The sequence below is a fragment of the Thermobia domestica genome, chromosome 2 (assembly GCF_964235325.1).
Source record: "Thermobia domestica chromosome 2, izTheDome1.hap1.1, whole genome shotgun sequence".
NCBI classification, from domain to species: domain Eukaryota; kingdom Metazoa; phylum Arthropoda; class Insecta; order Zygentoma; family Lepismatidae; genus Thermobia; species Thermobia domestica.
Genome location: NC_137455.1, coordinates 251,454,880 through 251,473,963, shown reverse-complemented (window position 1 = coordinate 251,473,963; position 19,084 = coordinate 251,454,880). Strand labels below are relative to the sequence as shown.

Below are 19,084 nucleotides of genomic sequence, written 5' to 3'. Positions count from 1 at the left end.
CTGGTATTGCGATCAACACCTAACATTGCGACCCCAATGTCGGACATGTTTCTAACTCTGGTGTTTACATTAAATTTATAAATATCTGTAGGCCTATATATGATATGTAATAGTTAATTAGTCTAGGCAACAACAGTACAAAAATACCAGCAACCACAACAGCACCAGCAACTATAACAGATGAAATACATGATACAGAAAAGAATGTAATTACAGCCCTAGACATGATAATGAATGAAAATACCATTATTAAATATTAAGTATGTGAAATAGTTCAGTTGAAAACCTGGAAGTTCATACATTCACTCTTTGGAGAACTCTATATTGCAAAGTCATGCTTTTATGGTGTGATCCTTAGCTTCATGGAACTCTGTAGAGATGCTTATTTTAGCATGTGTTCGAATCCTATCTACTAGATTCTTTTTAAGAGTGAAGAATCTGCATTTTATTTCAAAGATCATTCATGTTTCATGTGTCATGTATAGATACAAGAAAATTATGAATACGTCACAGCTACGTAATATAGGAAATTAAATCATAAATATTAAACCAAACCACAAATCCTTCTTCTCCTGTCTCCAATGTGCACGCGATCACGGGTTCAATTCTCAGTGGGAGAACATAACAATTTTAATTTCAGGTTTTATTAATCATCCGTATCCCTTAGTCCAAAAGCCAAAACTGTAACGCATTAAACTTTAAAATAATATTTCTTTCTATCTTTTTTATTTTTAATTTTCTCTTTTTCATTCTTGAACCGAAAGCAACATGGAAAGATGTTAGTCAAAGAAACTACCTACTCAGTATTTCGAACAGTTGTTCAATATTTCATTATGTACGAAAATAAATGGCCACTAAATATATAATATCGGGTGTTCTAAAAATGGATCTCACACAGAGCACTATTGTACCTTCTCTACAAGTTATAATAAAGTAAAGAAATATGTACATTTGCATTCCTTGTGGGTCCTTGTCTAGAGGCACGAATTGCGCTATGGGGGAGCGTCACATATAGAGAACCATGGAGTAGATCTACTAATCCATCAAGTAGTTGCATCGATTCTTTCTAGATTGCGCCTAATGTTCATACAGATTAATACTAGCATCATTTATTAGTGTAGCAGTCGATTTAACTGCTAGTTGTATTTGTAGAGTGATGCTAATGGTTCCATCACTCTACCCTCTTTTCTTTGGAAGCTAGAAGATAAAGAAGAATTCTACTGTAAATCGGGACCATCGCTGAAAACGATGACGTAGCCTTAACTTGAAGAACGTTAAGTGATAAGTTCCTGATTGAGGAACGTCTATAAAACTTGTTTTTGGGTTAAAGAAGGAAATCTCGAGTAAGTCATAGTGACACTCATAAGAAACGTCTCACTATACGAGCATAAGTATTTTGTATAGTCTTCCATGCAACAATTTTAACTAGCTAATGATTTAGGTGAAAGATAAGATGACGCGGTAGGTAAGTGGTTAGCATATTGAACTTCTATTTGGCAGACCCGAGTTCGAATCCCTGCCAGGTTGAAACTTTTTCAAATGTTTCAATTTCAATAAATACTCATTGTGACAAGCAAGATCTTCTCCCCTTCAGAAAGAAAAGAAGGTTGAAATGAGGAGAATTGGAGAAGGTATCTCAATGGAGGCAATCATTTACCAACTTGTTTCAGCTACTTTCAAGCATTTACTGTTTCATGCGTGGTCAGTATTTTTATTTCTTTAAACATACAGTATATAAAGAAATAATACATTACATACACAGCAATATTGAGATTAATATATGTTTTTCGGAAAACACGATCAGAACCATAGAGATTCATCTTAGAGTGGAGAACTGTTTCGTTAGTCACCTACTTTACATTTTACCTGCATAAACACCTGGTTAAGGGCTACCACCTGCTGTCAGTGCCGAGAAAAGTTACGTGTAAGTTGGGTTGCATCTGTCTAGGCGTTCTTACAACTGCAAATGACATGAATACCAAGTAATGGAATTATAACAGTCAGGGGTCCAGGTACTTGTGTGAGTGACTGTACCATATATATATATATATATATATATATATATATATATATATATATATAGGATGTGTCAAAACAATACCGACAACTTTTGGGAGGTGATTCCTGATACCAAAATAAGACGAAAAGTATAGACCAACCTGAGTGCACAAATGTTTACTTTCGGAGTCATGGGCTGCCGAAAACATGAAAAAATGAACTTTAAAGGTCCATAGCTCTAAAACTATGAAGCTACCGTTGTCGGGTCAAGACTTTACTTAGGAACTAATATGCGCTCTATACAAAAATACATGTTTCGTTATCCTAATGTAGTCACGCAACAATTTTTGTACAGGCAGTTTGGTTACGGGCATATAGTCTGAAGTACTCATTAACTACCTTTATAAAAATTGTTGCGGAAGTACTGCAGGATTCAAAAGCATGTATATTTGGATAGAGCACATATTAGTTCCTTAGTAAAGTCTTGACCCAACTACGGTAGGCCCCATAGTTTTGGAGCCATGGACTTTTAAAGTTCATTTTTTTCACGTTTTCAGCAGCCTATAACTCCAAAAGGAAGCATTTGTGCACCCAGATTGGTCTATACTTTTTGTCTTATCTTGATGTCCGAAACGCTGTCGATGTTGTTTTGAAACACCCTGTATATATATATATATATATATATATATATATATAGTGTTCTAAAAATGGCGCCCACGGACCATAGAGCACTATTCTACATATATATAGCGAAATTGTTATATGATGGTATGTCTTCCGGGGCCTCCTTCAGCCGTTATGGAGAAATCGAAATTTCACAATATGGCAACTTCGGAGATTAACTTGGACCCATTAGCATTACTTTACGAATACATTAAGCAGTTGAATCGATTCCTACACTAATAAGTGATGCTAGTGTCAATCAATATCGGCTGCAGTTGTCATATGGAAAGAATCGATATAACTATTTCATAGATTAGTAGATCTATGGTTCTTTATTTGTGACGTTGCAACATAGTGCAATTTGTCTCTCCAGACGAAGACTTGAAAGATATGCAAATATATATATATATATATATATATATATATATATATATATATATATATATATATATATATATATATATATATAACATGATAAACTAAAAATAATGAATTACCTAACATATTTTATTAGCTTCTGAAAATGGCGGCCACGGACCACAGAGCATTATTCTACAAGTTAAAATAAAGCAAAATATTTAGAAAACCTGATAGTCTATATATATATATATATATAAGGTAAACGCGCCGGATTTCGACATGTTAAGGACCTTTTTCAAAATCAATTGCCTATTGTGGCCATAATATTGGCGATGTTGGCCCATTTTTTCCCTTGAAATGTACAGTCTCTACTAATACTAAAAGTCACTTCAAGACTCAAATGCTAATATTAATTTTTTTATGAAACTCAAACTCGCCAATGGAACCCGAATTCGACACACTTCACTTGGTTTCGTCAGTTTCGGTACCTGAATTCGACACCTTCAATTATATCCATGTAAAACATTAAGTCGGCATTATTAGTAATAATAATCTCTTCTCAGCTTCAAATATTGTTTTATTATTATGCAGAAATTGTCAGACGGGCAAAAGAACACAACTTAAATTTTCTGAACTGAGTAGTTACTTCGATGATCCTCAATTCGACATGCAGGAACCTGATTTCGACATTCCATGTCAAACTGAGGTTACAACTATCGGAGAATTATGCAACAAATAGCTTTATGAAAGACTTTGAACATACTTGTACGTTTAGATGTTCAGTTAAAATTATATTTGCACTACTGAGCATGAATTCGACAACCTTGTCGAAATCCGGTTCACGTTACAAATAAAGGCTCGTGTTTTCGACAACCCCCCGTTCATGTTACACCACAACCTTTGTCCTCACAGAAGAAAACAAAACGCACTGATTGAAACTCCTTTACAACATTAAAGTACTACTATTTGCTTGAAGCAAACCTAACTTTAATAAAAGTCTTACGAAAATAACCTGCCGTCTTATGATTTTCTTAAGATTATGTGTTTTTTCTCGAAGAGTGTATCACACACACAACAATGTACTTTTTTTCTCCATACGTATGACTCATCTACTGTAACCGCACTTCTGACACGAGAAAAGACACTCCCATAAAGTTGCCACTTCTATTCGCAATCGCAGGGATGACATCTTACGCTTATTTCACAACATTTAAGCACAGGTATGTCGAATTCGGGTGCCTGTCGAATTCAGGCGCGTTTACCTTATATATATGTACCTGGTGTAAAACTATAAGCTTCTGTATGCTTACGGTGGAAGCTAATGTGTTAGGTAATTCATTATTTTTAGTATATTATGTTGTAGTTTCTTCTTTGAAACTATTACAGCGTGGGTAACAAAATGGCAGAAAACTTGTTAGTTACTGGAATAGAACAAGCTACTATTATTTTCTTCTTTCCCTCGGTCCTTTCTCATTTCGATATTAGGCGGTAGTCTTAAATAAAGGCGCTAATTTGTACTTCCAACAAGTTTTCACAGTTCATTCTTTATTTAGTTATTTAATTACATTAGCTATAGAAGTATAGCCTGAGCATTGATGAGTGAGTCGCTTTTATTCTTTTAAATAACAATGTTGGTTACTCTATCCTATCTTTTCATATATGTGTAAATCTGTTTATGTAATCAGTGTTCATATGGTTGACGAAATCCTGTAATTCTAACGTAAATGCCGAAATGTGGCACGTAATTATCTTAGATCCTCTATGTTACCTATGTATTAGCTATCATTGTTGTTTAAGTATTGTATCAGGAATCAAATTTGATGTTTTTAAAAATAATTCTTCTTTACAGTACCTGAACAGAGCTTCTGAGAAGCTGCTTGGATATCGTAGTGAAGAATTAGTAGGCAAAAATCTTTTAGACTTGCACCACTCCGATAACCTCGAGGTTATGATACAGCAATTGCAAAAAGGCCGTGAATGGGAAGGTTTTATTACATGCAAAAGGAAAACCGGAGATTCAGTTCCTCTTAATGGTCGTATAATTCCAACAACAATGGGAGGCAGGTGAGTATAATTTTATTTCCCTTCCTCTTATTACTTTCCTTAAAAATGGTTATACCGTATTACAATATTTGGTCAGCATGCTAAACATTCAGGATCAAAACAATTAGGGTAGCTATCATTTAAAAAGTTATAATCAATTTTAAAATTTGTAAGAGGGCGCGGTAGCTCAGTGGTAGAGTGTTCACCTCCGTTGCTTGGGGTCCCTGGTTTGATCCCAGCTTGCGCCGTGTGGACTTTGTGGTGAACAAATACCATCGTGCTCGTGGGTTTTCTCGGGGTTCTCCCGTTTCCTCTCACTTTCTTCATTCCACAATTTCATTCATTTCTCATCTTCACCGTCTCCTTTAGCCTCATCGGCATGGCCGAGGGACGTAAAACTCAAAGATTTCCTTTTTTTCATTTTTTTAAAACTTGTTCCTAATATTCAAGATATTCAGCTAGTTATTATTCCTATGTTTAATTTTAGGAACTTTACAGGAAACAGTAACTTTCGAATTTTCTTTTCCATGTATAAGTATATTTTTTATTCTGACCTTTCAGCTCCTACGCCTCAGTAGAGAATATAAATATCCAGATTTCTTATATGATGGTAACATGAAAAACTATTTCAAGGTATTTCTTAAATTTGTGGTGAAATCATACTGAGGCAGCAATAGTCGCTGCCTTCTCTTAACACTTGACCGTTAGAGTCTCGTAACATCCGTAACACTAATTCGCAAGGAATGATATGATATAAATCAATGGCAAAAAATCATTATGTTGCCTAATATAAATATACGATGGTCACTCTACATTAAAAACCCACGAAACCTCATTATTCCTGCTTGAAGGCTATATTCACGAACAAGTCATTCTACAAATTGTGTTTTAAACTAATAGCTCTGTCCATATGGAGCTTTTTAAAGTCCTGAATCCTTAAAACTGTCAAGAACTAGAAAATTGGAAATGTGCAGTCAATGAAGTGAACCTTCATTTTTATGACAAGGAAAGATAAAAATCACATCGTGTTTACTTTGTAATTCATATTGAAAATAAATGCTACTCGGGTCCAGTTCGGTTTTCCTATTTTAAAAAATCGTTGTAAACCGATTGCTTCTTTTGCATTCCAATGAAAATCAAGAGGGCATTGCAGAAAGTATGTTTTTGAGCCGATTGCTGTAAAATTGTACGTATCACTTATCAATCCATAACAGAGCTTGGAACAACTATGAAAAGATAGAAAGGCCAACATGGGGGTACTGCTAAAGCTCCGTGTGTTTAATACTAATCCAGAATCCGAAAGGTAAGTTGAGTCTATACTTACCATTCGAAAGCCCAGCGCTTTATTACGAGATAGATTTAAAATGTCTAGGTGTAATAAATCCCTTTGCTATCAATTCTACGGCCAATTTTCAATAATGAAGTATAGATTGTAGGGGATTGGCTTGTTATTGAGGAAGCCTATGAGACAACTAAGAGTAACATCGAAGTTTCAAGGAGACATTTATTACTTAGCTTATTTCGAGGAGACATTACTATGTGTGAAAACTGACCTTTCTGTCATAAAGGAAAGAGTCATATACAGTTATTTGTAGCAAAACTAGCTAACTTTGGTGATAACGATGTCATAATTGCATCGCAATTTCCAGTTCCATCACATTTCTATGATTTTGTTTAGCCAAGTATATGATTTTTCTTTGGAAGAAGAAAAACTCTGTAATATGTATTTAAACCAACGATGGGCAATTTATGCACAAAGTGTCAGGACAAAATAAATAAAAGTAAATATACAGCAGTGGCAATTAAATAATAATAATAATAATAATAATAATAATAATAATAATAATAATAATAATAATAATAATAATAATAATTATTATTATTATTATTATTATTATTATTATTATTATTATTATTATTATTATTATTATTATTATTATTATTATTACTTAAATATTAAACAAAATTTTTAATACACAATAGAAGAAGAACCACTACGTAATGGAAACGGTGACTTAAATTTATGAGGAGCTTGTTTCCAAATGTACTATATCATACTTGGGATTTTTTTTCAGGAAACAGAAAAAACAAATATGATCATTAAATTTTGCTGTACAATAGTGATTCAATTTTATTTAGGTAAAATATTTTATAATTTATTTTACTGATACATAATTCGGTGCATACATGTACTTAGTAATTTTTAATAAAATTTTACAAATTATGGATATAGCACCTTTTAGGTTTACATGTGGATATAGTATGTTTTGGCACTAAATAGAATGGATATAGTATGTTTTGAAACTAAAATTATAGAAGAGGGTAATGCAAGATTATATTTTTAAAATACTTTCTTACTAAATAGTACACTAAAACCATACACTCTGACATTATTTTTTATTACACGAGATAAATGCATATAAGTTTACAATCTATTTGTGTCGTTTCCATGAATAAATTGGTGGTGTTTCAGCACAATAGTCCCATGCGTCTTGATCACTATATTCTTCTTCTTCACTCGATAACCCTAATAGCAAAGAAAAATTGCAAACCGCGTGCTGTAAGCTTGAAGTGCAAGTCGGTCAAGCTTGAATCCAGCTTGATTGGAAGACGTGCAAGCATGCCGCAAGCTGGATTCCAGTAGTGAAGTTACATGGGGGCAACCTTGCATTCAATGTTCCATTCAAGGTTGACGCAAGCGTTTTACAAGTCAAGTCAAGTCGCCTCAACTGCTAATGAACGGACAGAGTGCTATGACGCTCTGCGAAAGGTCTAAAGCATCGCTTGCAAGTACAACAAAAGGCAGATTATATGAAAGCATCCATTTCAAGTGCAAGCGTAGAAACCCAGAAGCCATGCACGCGCCAACTGACCGAAAACTTTCTTGCTACAAGGGAACATTATGATATTTATTAAATTAGCTTCAAATAACAAACATATTACAGAAACAACTCGAAAAGTGTAATGTTTGACTTAAACTAACGTGCAAAACTAGTTAAAAGCGAGCACTGTTAACAATAAGAGTGGCATCAACCATGATCTTAACAATAATGTTTACTGCGTGTTGTAACGACGTTACTAAATGCAACGTTGTCAAATAAAAGCATGAATCCTTTCAGTACAACTTACAAATGAAAAACTGTCACATTTGCCACTCAGCATACTTAAAAAGGAGCCTAAAAGAACTGTTTGGCTGTTTTAGTTGGATATAGTACATTTTGCTATGAAAAGGAAGACATAGGTATTAAGACAATGCTGGATACAGTACATTATGGAATGAAGAAAGAATGTTTTGAAAAATGCAATTGCTGGATATAGGACATATTGGAACAAATGTGTTTCTAAAGTTCGTTTTTTAACATGGTTTCAGAGCGTTCTGGCACAAATTATTATCATATTTATGTAGAAGTACCACTAATCTTTCTGTTCCCAATAAAATTTCAAATTCTGAAAAAAAACGGATATAGTACCTTTTAGAAACAAGCTCATTATATATCATTTTTGCAGTCTTGTGATCCGGAGTCAGGTTTCTCGCCACCCATCTTGCAGACACTTTTCGGTAACCCAATACATTATGGAGCATGTGATGGGCCTGAGCACGACCAATACGCAGTGTGGACGCACGTCTGATAACATTATGCGTCTGTCCGCTAACACAATGGCCTGTACTCTAGCAATGTTGTTTTCGTTCGTGAATGTGGAGGGATGCCCGCTTCGATCTTCATCCTCTACACTCTGCCTTCCTTCACTGAACATGCAACACCAGCAACCAACCATTTAACGAAACATGACTTCTTCGCCATACACAGTCTATAGGCTTTTATGGATGACAGAGACACTAGTCCCATGTGCTCATACATACCGGATAACAGCACGCACTTCCATTGCCGACCACGTTGTCAGCATCTGACGTCGTGATTTGTACTCGAATAACCTCGGGTACGCCGGTCTGCTGCTATTCTCTCTTCTTCGGCGCTCTGCGCATGCGTCATTCCACCTTCGCTGACGCTCCTTCTGTCATTGAACCAGCAACGAGCAAGGCTGTGCCGTGGAAAATCAGCGCCCGGGGCGAGAGTATACGACGACGCCCCCATACATATATTCCAAGCAATTTTTCCTATCTTTTTTCCTTTTTTCTCCCGAATTTTTCGCCCCCTTACTTCGGCGCCCGGGGCCGTCGTCCCGCTCGCCCCCCCCCCACGGCCTTGGCAACGGATGTGGTTTTTCATGGCGATTGTTTGTTTCGCGTGGTGCACTATCTTCTCGTTCAAAACAAATGACGAAACTTAACGTCCCTCGTATATACAGGATGAGCACAAATTAACACAATATTGAAAAATGTTTATATTTTTTAAATACTATATCAATTTTCCTGGAACAAAGAGCATTTTGTTCCCTACAAGGTAGAATTGTTATGTATTGCTAAAATTCCACATAAGCATCACCATTATTCACCAGTTTTCGTAAACAGTTAGTGAAGTTAGTGGCATCTGTAAATACTCCAGCGGTACGTTAGCAAGAACTTAGCGAATTCACTCCTTCAATTCAACAAGAGTTTTTAGTATTGTGCGATGACCTTCCTCTTTCGCCCACCCCCAGAAGAAGTCGAAGAGCGTTAGGTCAGGTCTCCTTACTGACACTTCAAAGTGGCCATATGTCCCAGCCAGCGTCCTGGAAAGCGATTGTCAAGCCATACACGGACAGAACGTGCAAAATGAGGCGGGCCCCCCATCTTACATAAAGACTAGGTCGTTGTAATTGTTCCACGTGGATCAATACCGTGAACATAATCTTCAAGCATTGCAAGGTACCGTTCTGCATTCATTGTATCCCGAATGACGTTCGAGTCCATAACTTTCGTGGATGTCATGCCGCATCAATCTTGCGATCTTTGGGCGATATTGGCTTTTTTCAGCACCTACCCTCGGATCCTCTTCTGTAGTAATAGCAATTGTGCCGCTTAACAAACCCCGAACATGAAACATGGCTTCTTCTGATCACAGGATATTACCGAAAACATCAGACAAGTGTTCATTCCAAGCAAATATCATCTCCCCCTACTCCAACCAATAACCACAGTCTTTTCGCGATAATTCCTATATTGTTCGGGTTGTGTGTCAGGTTAACCCACTTTCGCGAGATGCCTATCTTTGTTTTCTGAGAACTTCGAGTGAACATTTTCTGAACCACTTGCATATTTTCCTCTTTTGGATGTTGACGGGCGACCGCGTCTCCTAACATCTACTTCAGAACATGTCAACTTCTCATGATCTTTGCATCTATGAGGCACAAGATCCTTCCATACTTTGCTATCTTCTCTATACTTGTACTACGAACTGCCATACTTCGTACCAGGCTGTAAGCTGATCCTATTCACACAAGGTTGGACGTTGCGCCATGGTCCGCCACTGATACCTGCAATTACATAAATGAGATATCATGTAATAAATTCTACCATTGTAAGGAACAAAATGCTTTTTCATGAAAATTGGTTACAAACAATTAGTATAACAATATATATGTAAAAAAAAAAAAGTTATAAACAATTTTCAATAGGCAGTTAATTTCCGCCCGCCCTGTTACAAGAGTTCGAAAGATAATCATATATTAAGTTCTTTTTTCCTCGGGCAGATGAAACATATTTGCGGAGCGCCATTTATTCACCACTGATTTTACAACGACTTATCAAAAAGATAGTCGTAAACCTGGTTCGTTTGCTGAGATAAAAATCCGAAGCGGTAGAATTTCTTTGACATTAAAAACATTAGCTTCGATATTTAAATACCATTAATCTCACCTTTTTAATAAAACTGACAACGTCTATAAACGATGTTAAACTGGTTTATTATTTGATATAACTTATAATATCCTTTTCTTAAAACTGTTAAGTACACAAACTCACTGACTAGGTAACCTTAAAACATGTCCATATCGTCAACTATCCCATAATAATCACTTACATATATTAAAAACATTCTTCTTTTGTTAATAGGAAATTAACATTCTACTAAGTATAGTGCATATGTATGAGTACTTTCTGCCCAAGGTACAGGTAAATATTACTCAAGCCAAAGTATTTTGTTATATAAAAATGTCGCTCGACAAAGGGACTGCATATAAAAGTCATGAGTTGGCTTGGCTTTTATCTTCAAGAACCACTGGTCCGTTTACATTAGTGTTCTCACATTACATATGTCCATCATATTTTGATCGCACCTTGTATATCTATTCATTATATTTCACATATACATATATATATAAATACATTCATAACAATTCTTTCATTTCATCAATAATTATCTTTAATTACATTAATTATATTTATTTCATTATATTATTATTACATTTTCTTATTAAAATATCGTCGCTTATTTAATTAGTCGTCGAAGGTTGCGATTTCAAAAAAATGTAAAGGACAAACGTGGGTTACAAATAATATTAATCTTTAAGGGCGCATTAAATAACAAATAAGTCAGATGTTGCATTTAAAGGTATACATAGTAGCACTAAGATGTTATAATAAAGAAGAATTTCCTTCAAGGTAGTCGTTGGATAATTGATTTTATAGAATAGATCTTCTTTTTAACATAATCTTTGACAATTAAATTTTCAACACAAATCAATCTAATATAAATAATCTTTGCCTTTAATTAATTATAAATCGAATTATGATTCTTCACATTAACAAGAAAGAATAAAAATCATTTGAAAATTATCATTGATTAATGAGAATTAAAGAGAATTAAATTGAATAAAAATCATTTGAAAATCAATTTTCCAGTCTACTTAAAACTCTATTTAAGCATTTCAAGTATTTTTAAGAATCGTTTTCATTATTGATATTAACACATAAACTTTAAAATGAAAATTTACAAGAATCTATAACTAACATGAATTTAACCTAATTTCAGTAACGGTAATCAGGTTACATTCGAACTTGCATACTTTTCTAATAAAGTACACTGTACTGCGCTATCATGATTAGGTTCTACATGATGTTGTACATGTCTTTCATCGTGATTCTGACTTTGGTATGAAGTCCCATCTCTTGATCTCCAATTACGCCTATCCACGTAGTTCGCTGTATTTCTGGAGTTTCGCTCAGTACTTCGATTATTTTTATGTCTATTGCGGTTGAGTGATCTGACATCATAATTACCATGATTAGTTAGGTTAGGCGGAGTCCCTACATAACCTTGTCTATTTTGCGTATTTTGATTGCTAGAGTATACTCGGCTTAGGTTAGGTTCTGTATTATTCACACTTCGGATATTTAAATTCCGAACAGGCACCAAATGATCTGAATTATTCTTATTTTTACCCATTCCTGATTGTGGATTCATGGCATGGTATTGAGTTTCGTAGCATTGGACAAGCATCAATAAATGACTGAAACTCATACACTGTGTGGAAAATAAGATCTGTTGCAGTTTAAATGGAAGCAAATTTCGAATCGATGCTATTATTCTCGATTCCGATTGCAAAGGATTAACGACCTTTAATTCGTTGTAGACATTTACAACAAATTCTACAAGAGATTTGTGCAATCGAGGATTGAAGTGTTGATTTCTAAGGGTGGCATCTCTATTTGCCAGCAAAAAGTCATTTTCATAATTTGCGATCAATGCCGCTTTGAATTCCTCATATGTACTAATGTGATCACGTATTGCTTTAAACCATAAGGAACAAGGTGGGAGTAATACATGGGGTATTAATTTCATATACTGTGATCGATCAATACACATTATATTGCATTCGTCTTGGAATTTCTCTAAGAAAGAAGTAGCATTCTCATTACACTTACCACTGAATTTGCTCATAGCTCGAATTTCACTCATCTTAACGCTTAATTTTACCTTCTTTTTCTCATTCCTTGTTCTTGTTGAGTGATAGTTCCTATCCGTGACATGCTGTGTCGTCACACCATCTATGTTTCGCTCATCAGTACTCTTCGGACAACTTTCTTCTAGTATAATATCTTCATCAGACCCCGACGAAGGCGAGTTCATCTCTGGCGAGTGGGGCAACTCAAAGCGATCACTACCCAAGTTATTACGGTAAATGTTGTCTTTAGCCTGTAACGTTCTAATCTCTTCTTGAATAGTAGCTAACAACTGTGTATTTACACGTATGTTATTAGAGTTGTTGCTGACCTGTATCTTTTGCTGTTTAATGGAAGATTCTATTACTTCTAAATCTTTTTTTTACAGCACAGATTTCTTGATTTTGGTGATTGTGCTTTTCTTGACAATCATCGGATATCCTTTTTAACTTTTCCTCGAACCGTGAGGATATGTCGTTCACCACCTGGACAATTGTCTGTTTCGTTTCATCTGATTTCTGTTCTATCCGTCTACTTAATTCTTCATATTGCTTATTAGATTCGTCGAACTTTTGGTCCATTCGTCTACTTAATTCTTCATTTTGCTTGTTAGCTTGGTCAAACTTCTGTTCCATTTCGTCAAACTTCTGTTCCATTTCGTCAAACTTCTGTTCCATTCGTCTGCTTAATTCTTCATTTTGCTTGTTAGCTTCGTCAAACTTCAGTTCTATCTTCTGTTCCATGGTCTTGTTAGCTTCGTCAAACTTCTGTTCCATTCGTCTACTTAATTCTTCATTTTGCTTGTTTATCTCGGTAGACATCTGCCTGAATTGTCGCTGTAAAGCTAACAAGAGTCGATCCTCTGATGACAAACCTGGTGTTACACTAGTTTCACCTTGGTCACTAGTATTTGATTCCTGCTGCATTGCTTCGTTGTCCATTTTTCTTATGATTACCTTACCACTTCGCAATATGGTTAAGTTCTTATTCATTAACTATAGTATAAAAGTAAATTCAACCTTACTCTTCTTCTTCGGGAACTGAATTTACAAAGTCCCGGGTGAGGTAAACCAAATTTTTACAACGACTTATCAAAAAGATAGTCGTAAACCTGGTTCGTTTGCTGAGATAAAAATCCGAAGTGGTAGAATTTCTTTGACATTAAAAACATTAGCTTCGATATTTAAATACCATTAATCTCACCTTTTTAATAAAACTGACAACGTCTATAAACGATGTTAAACTGGTTTATTATTTGATATAACTTATAATATCCTTTTCTTAAAACTGTTAAGTACACAAACTCACTGACTAGGTAACCTTAAAACATGTCCATATCGTCAACTATCCCATAATAATCACTTACCTATATTAAAAACATTCTTCTTTTGTTAATAGGAAATTAACATTCTACTAAGTATAGTGCATATGTATGAGTACTTTCTGCCCAAGGTACAGGTAAATATTACTCAAGCCAAAGTATTTTGTTATAATTTAAACTATCGGAAAATTATATTCAGCTACTTTGACCACCTAGCGCAATCTATTGGTATTTATTAGAAATTTATCCAATGAATTGCAGAGGGAGAGAAGCCCATTTAGTGGATTTAGAAATTTTTATATTTCTATGTTGAAAGATCGATGTTTTACTAGAATCTTGACATACGGTAAGTTATAGTAGTTACGTAACATTAGTAAAAGTAAGTTATAAAAGCATAATTATAGAAAGTTCTTATAAATTTCTCAACTTTTCCAGAAATTCCACACCTTTTGAGTTTTCTTTGGATTAATACTGACGATCGACCTAGTTTTCCCGTAATTACCGATTGATAGAGCCCTCTTTACTTGAAATGCTTATTTAAACTTTCTTTTCAGGTCCCCCACGCATTTTGTTTATGTCCAGGATCCACCGGCACTATTTTTAGACAAAGCACTTTCGGACACAGGTCAAAGCGATGGTGGGTACCCGTATTCACGAGGAAGCCTCCGTTCACTCAGAAAGGGCTCCTACGACATAAAATCTCTCGCAAGTGATGGTTAGTATAAACTAGATTAAAATGTTCTAACTTGTAGAAAATTAAAAGTTTCATAATACACTAATAATACAGTAATAAGTTTAAGATGTCATCATACATGTGTTGAGGAATAATGTTCAACTGCGAACTAAGAAATCTAATAACTGATAACGACCCGTCGATGACTTTTCCTTATGTCAAACTTGTTGTTTTAATGAATGTCGTTTTAATGTATGTTGTACATACTTTAACCTTTATTTTTCATTTATTAGTAGGTTCTCTACAAATATTTTAATAAATTATATAATTATGATATTTATATACCAATGTTTGTTACTCAGATTGAAAGAGTACTTGGATTAATGAAATAATAAAAGAAAATCCCACATTTGTCAATATTTTAATATTAACATTTTTTCTTTCATTTTAAAAGAAGCAAATGGGTCTAGTTCTCTCAGTCGAATGGTATTCCTTTTATAGGATTTTTTAAAACAAACTCATATATCCTGCAGTCCTAATATTGCTAGAATACGTTTTTATTTTCAATTTTTGTTTCGAACTAATAGCAGAGTTACACAGGAATTGAGTCAGTGATGTCAAAGACAAAATATTATTAACATAGGATAAAGGTATAAATAATATTTTGCTTTGCACAGGTTATATAGTAATATGTTAATATTTTATATAGATCGAACATAGAATCACAGATCCGTGAATTTTTAGCCAACAATTCGTTCGTAAAATCCGTAAAACAGATGCTCGTATACAAGATATTTAAGAATGACATTCATATAAAATGTAACTTTGCCCTAGATGGTACATTTATACCATTCATAATTACATGTAGTTTTCTTTATTGCAAATGTGTCGAATCATATTCACATCAAATTTTCGCTAAAGTGCTCTGATGTTAGAAACAATTAAACAAGTATATTTGCACTATTTAGTCAGAGATGATTGCTACGTCTTGGTTATTTCTTTTGTCGTCCGTCCTACAAACGTATTTGAAGATAAGTTAGTAAGAACATAAAACAGATAAAATAGAGATAGCTAGAGAAACCAATTCTAAAACACTGCTTATGCTATAACAGAAATAAAGGGACTCTATTTATTACCTTTACAAATGAGAAGAATTGGATGCTCAGTTAAAGTTTAGAATTAAATTGGCGAATATCCCATGCAGAACTAGTCTAAAAATGGAATGCTAAGAGTAATTATTTTGGAAAGTAGCATCATTTCTTCCAGTATTCAAATTGAGGGAAATTATGTGATTGGTGCGGCAATTTTTCGTTAGATCTAGGCATGACCCGAGTGACTTTAATAACTGGAATACTCACGTGTATAGCACAACAGATAACTACAACTCTATCGTGTTCTTCCCATTCTAACACAAAGGAAAGCGGGTAAAATATGTATAATAGTCATTCGCAAGGCATAATATTGTGTAGTAAAAAATCTCATATTCCAAACTTTTTGGGTGGAGGAATATCTTGGAAAGAACTGCTGAACGAGAACATAACAGGGAAAAGATAAATATTAGGGCAAATAAGAGTAAAACTGGAAAATTTGACAGAAGAGACAAAGGAGATTAATTTAGATTTGGTGGGAATATGCAAAATTAAGTAAAAATATGGCGGAGAGGTATAAGCGGAAATTAAAGAATGTTTTATTCGTATAACGGAATCTATAAAATGGAAGTAATGGTCGGGTCCGATTCTGAGAAGTCGACTGAAACAGAAGATTGTGAAAGTAGCTCTATACCAAAGGATTATGACGATGAGGCGTAAGAAGGAAAGATATCTCGTAATAATACAAATATATGCTCTAAATACTACAAAAAAGTTACAAGAAATCAGAAAAGAGAAAAAGAATGCATGTATAGTTATAAGGAAGTTAGGAAGATAGTATGCAATAAATAAATGCGGGTTTGGACAACAGAATGAGGTAAGCGAGATAGGAGAGAAATTGGTAAGCTTTTGGTAGACAGAATTCACTAATATTAGGAATACTTGATTCATCAGAAGATAGATCGAGATATCAAATATGTTAAATCATTATATACGAAAACTTTCGAAATAACATTACAAACCCAAACCTTGAGAGGAACATCATCTCAGACCGTAATTTGATACTACCGAAGTTGATAATCAGTGGACAAATAAATATAGAAGAAAAATAGGATATAGGTAGTTGGATGTTGGAAAGATGGAAGATGAATGCCTGATAAATATATTTGTTCGAAAATGCGAAAAGAAGGTTTACATTCAAAGAAATGGCCACAAAACCAATGGTGCTGCACAGGCTGCAGAAGGAAACTGAGAACACTGAGATCACAGCAAGGTTAAAAGGTCGTGGGCTCACAACAGTGTTGAAAAATAAAGGAAAGAAGGATGTAGAAACAAGAGAGGAAATGTACATGAAAATCATCACAAGATAAACAGATGTATCAAGTAGATTAAATTGTTATGTAGGAAAAGTTTCAAAATACATATTATAAACGCGAACCCTATAAAATTAATGCCGAGGAAGAAAACATATAGTGCAAACAGAATATGGATTTTGAAAGGAAACGTGTACAAAGACGGGAAGGCACGTTGTAGAAAAATATATATGAAGCAATAGTGGAATTGGTAAAGGTAGGGAAATACGAGCGATTGGTTCTGGGAAGTTGAATTAGTGGGGAAAATGTCGGAAGAAGAGAAGGATAAATATTACAGTAGTAAAGAAGTATAAGAAAGGCACTCAAAGAAAGTAAATTGTTTTTACTGGTCATGGTGATAATGAAGGAAATAGTGAAATGAAAAAGTGGAAGGAAACGTGAGAGTCCCTTGAAAATATACGCTTCCGGTGTTTGTCCACCACAAAACTGACTTGTTATGAACTGGGATCTTATCAGGGACTTCACGCACCAGAGATGAGTACTCTTCTACTGCGCCATCGCGGCTTCAGGAAAGGAAGGTTAGATGGAGAGAATATATATCGGAATTAAGTAAAAATAGAAAGAGATTTTGCAGTCAAGGTATTGAGGATGAGAAACATTTCAGAAAAAGGAAAAAAGGTTTATGGTACTGCGGGGAGAGTCAAACAGACACTTCGGAACATGAAAATTGGGAATCCAACTGAATTCGTACTTGTTGAGTTAATGAAGAATTTGGGTAAAGAAGGCAAGAACTGTTTTGTATATTCTATGGAACAAAAAGATAACTATTTTTATTTTTGTATTATATATCATATTATTATATTTATTTTACAAACTATAATAATTCCTTTTATAAAACAAATACAAAAAGCTGTGAGGAGTATAAAACATTTCGATATTGTTCAATTACCCAGATAAACTAACATAGTCCAGATTCTGCCGAAAGAAGCCCAGTCACAACTCACAAGGAGACTTACGGAAATGTCATTCACCGATTTGAATGAAACTTTGCATACTTGCAGAACATCGAAAAATAATCGACAGTATTTTTTATTTCGGCAATGCTGCGGGTTTAAGGGTAGAAACCACCCTTGGAACGTTAGGGATGGTATCCAACCATAAACAGAAAACGATCATTTAATATAGAAGAAAACATACTGCCAGGGGGGTTTAGGAGAGCTGATTCAAAATCTGATGTCAAAATTACAAAATTCAAAATGGCGGATCTAATATGGTGATTATAATTACTAAAAGTCATCTGGTTTGAAATGCTCTGCAGTTAGCCAAGAACAATTACAGTTGGCAGAGGTTACTGCGAGAGGGTTGCAGACCGATCTGAAACCCCTTCTGTACTTATTTTAATAGGATGTTTGATTAAAGTGAGTCTCTGTATCTCTCACTACCTGGGGTGGTTATTTAAAGTGTACCTCATCACCGCTCACTATTCGTGGTGCTTATTATAGTTATTTATATTAAATTTGGTTTCCGTGTTAAACCTTGAAGAACGCAATAGGCGCTAAATTAGGGCAGTAGGTTTAATTTTGATAATACAATACTTTAACTCCGATCCCCGAAATTTTCATCTTTACTTTCTTTACCGTTAAAATGGATTGTTGAATATAAAAGTGAGGCTGAAAGTAGGTTGAGTTGATTTTAAGTTTAACGTCCCTTTCAGCAGCGTCGCTATATGATACTGGGCCTACTGATTAACGTGGAATCCGAATCACAAGAACTCTCGCCGGGAAGGGTTGAAAGAAGGATCAC

The 19,084-nt window shown here is 34.6% G+C and overlaps 1 protein-coding gene across 2 annotated transcripts in view; it reads left to right on the top strand.

Moving 5' to 3' along the window:
• Window positions 1-19,084, top strand: part of LOC145678448 (high affinity cAMP-specific and IBMX-insensitive 3',5'-cyclic phosphodiesterase 8B-like) — a 1,074,619-nt gene that overhangs the window by 966,735 nt on the left and 88,800 nt on the right. For both annotated transcript variants that reach the window (XM_081748585.1, XM_081748584.1), the window contains 2 exons: window positions 4,871-5,085; window positions 14,762-14,922. In XM_081748585.1, the coding sequence (XP_081604711.1) occupies window positions 4,871-5,085; window positions 14,762-14,922 (376 nt within the window). The remainder of the gene's footprint in view (window positions 1-4,870; window positions 5,086-14,761; window positions 14,923-19,084) is intronic.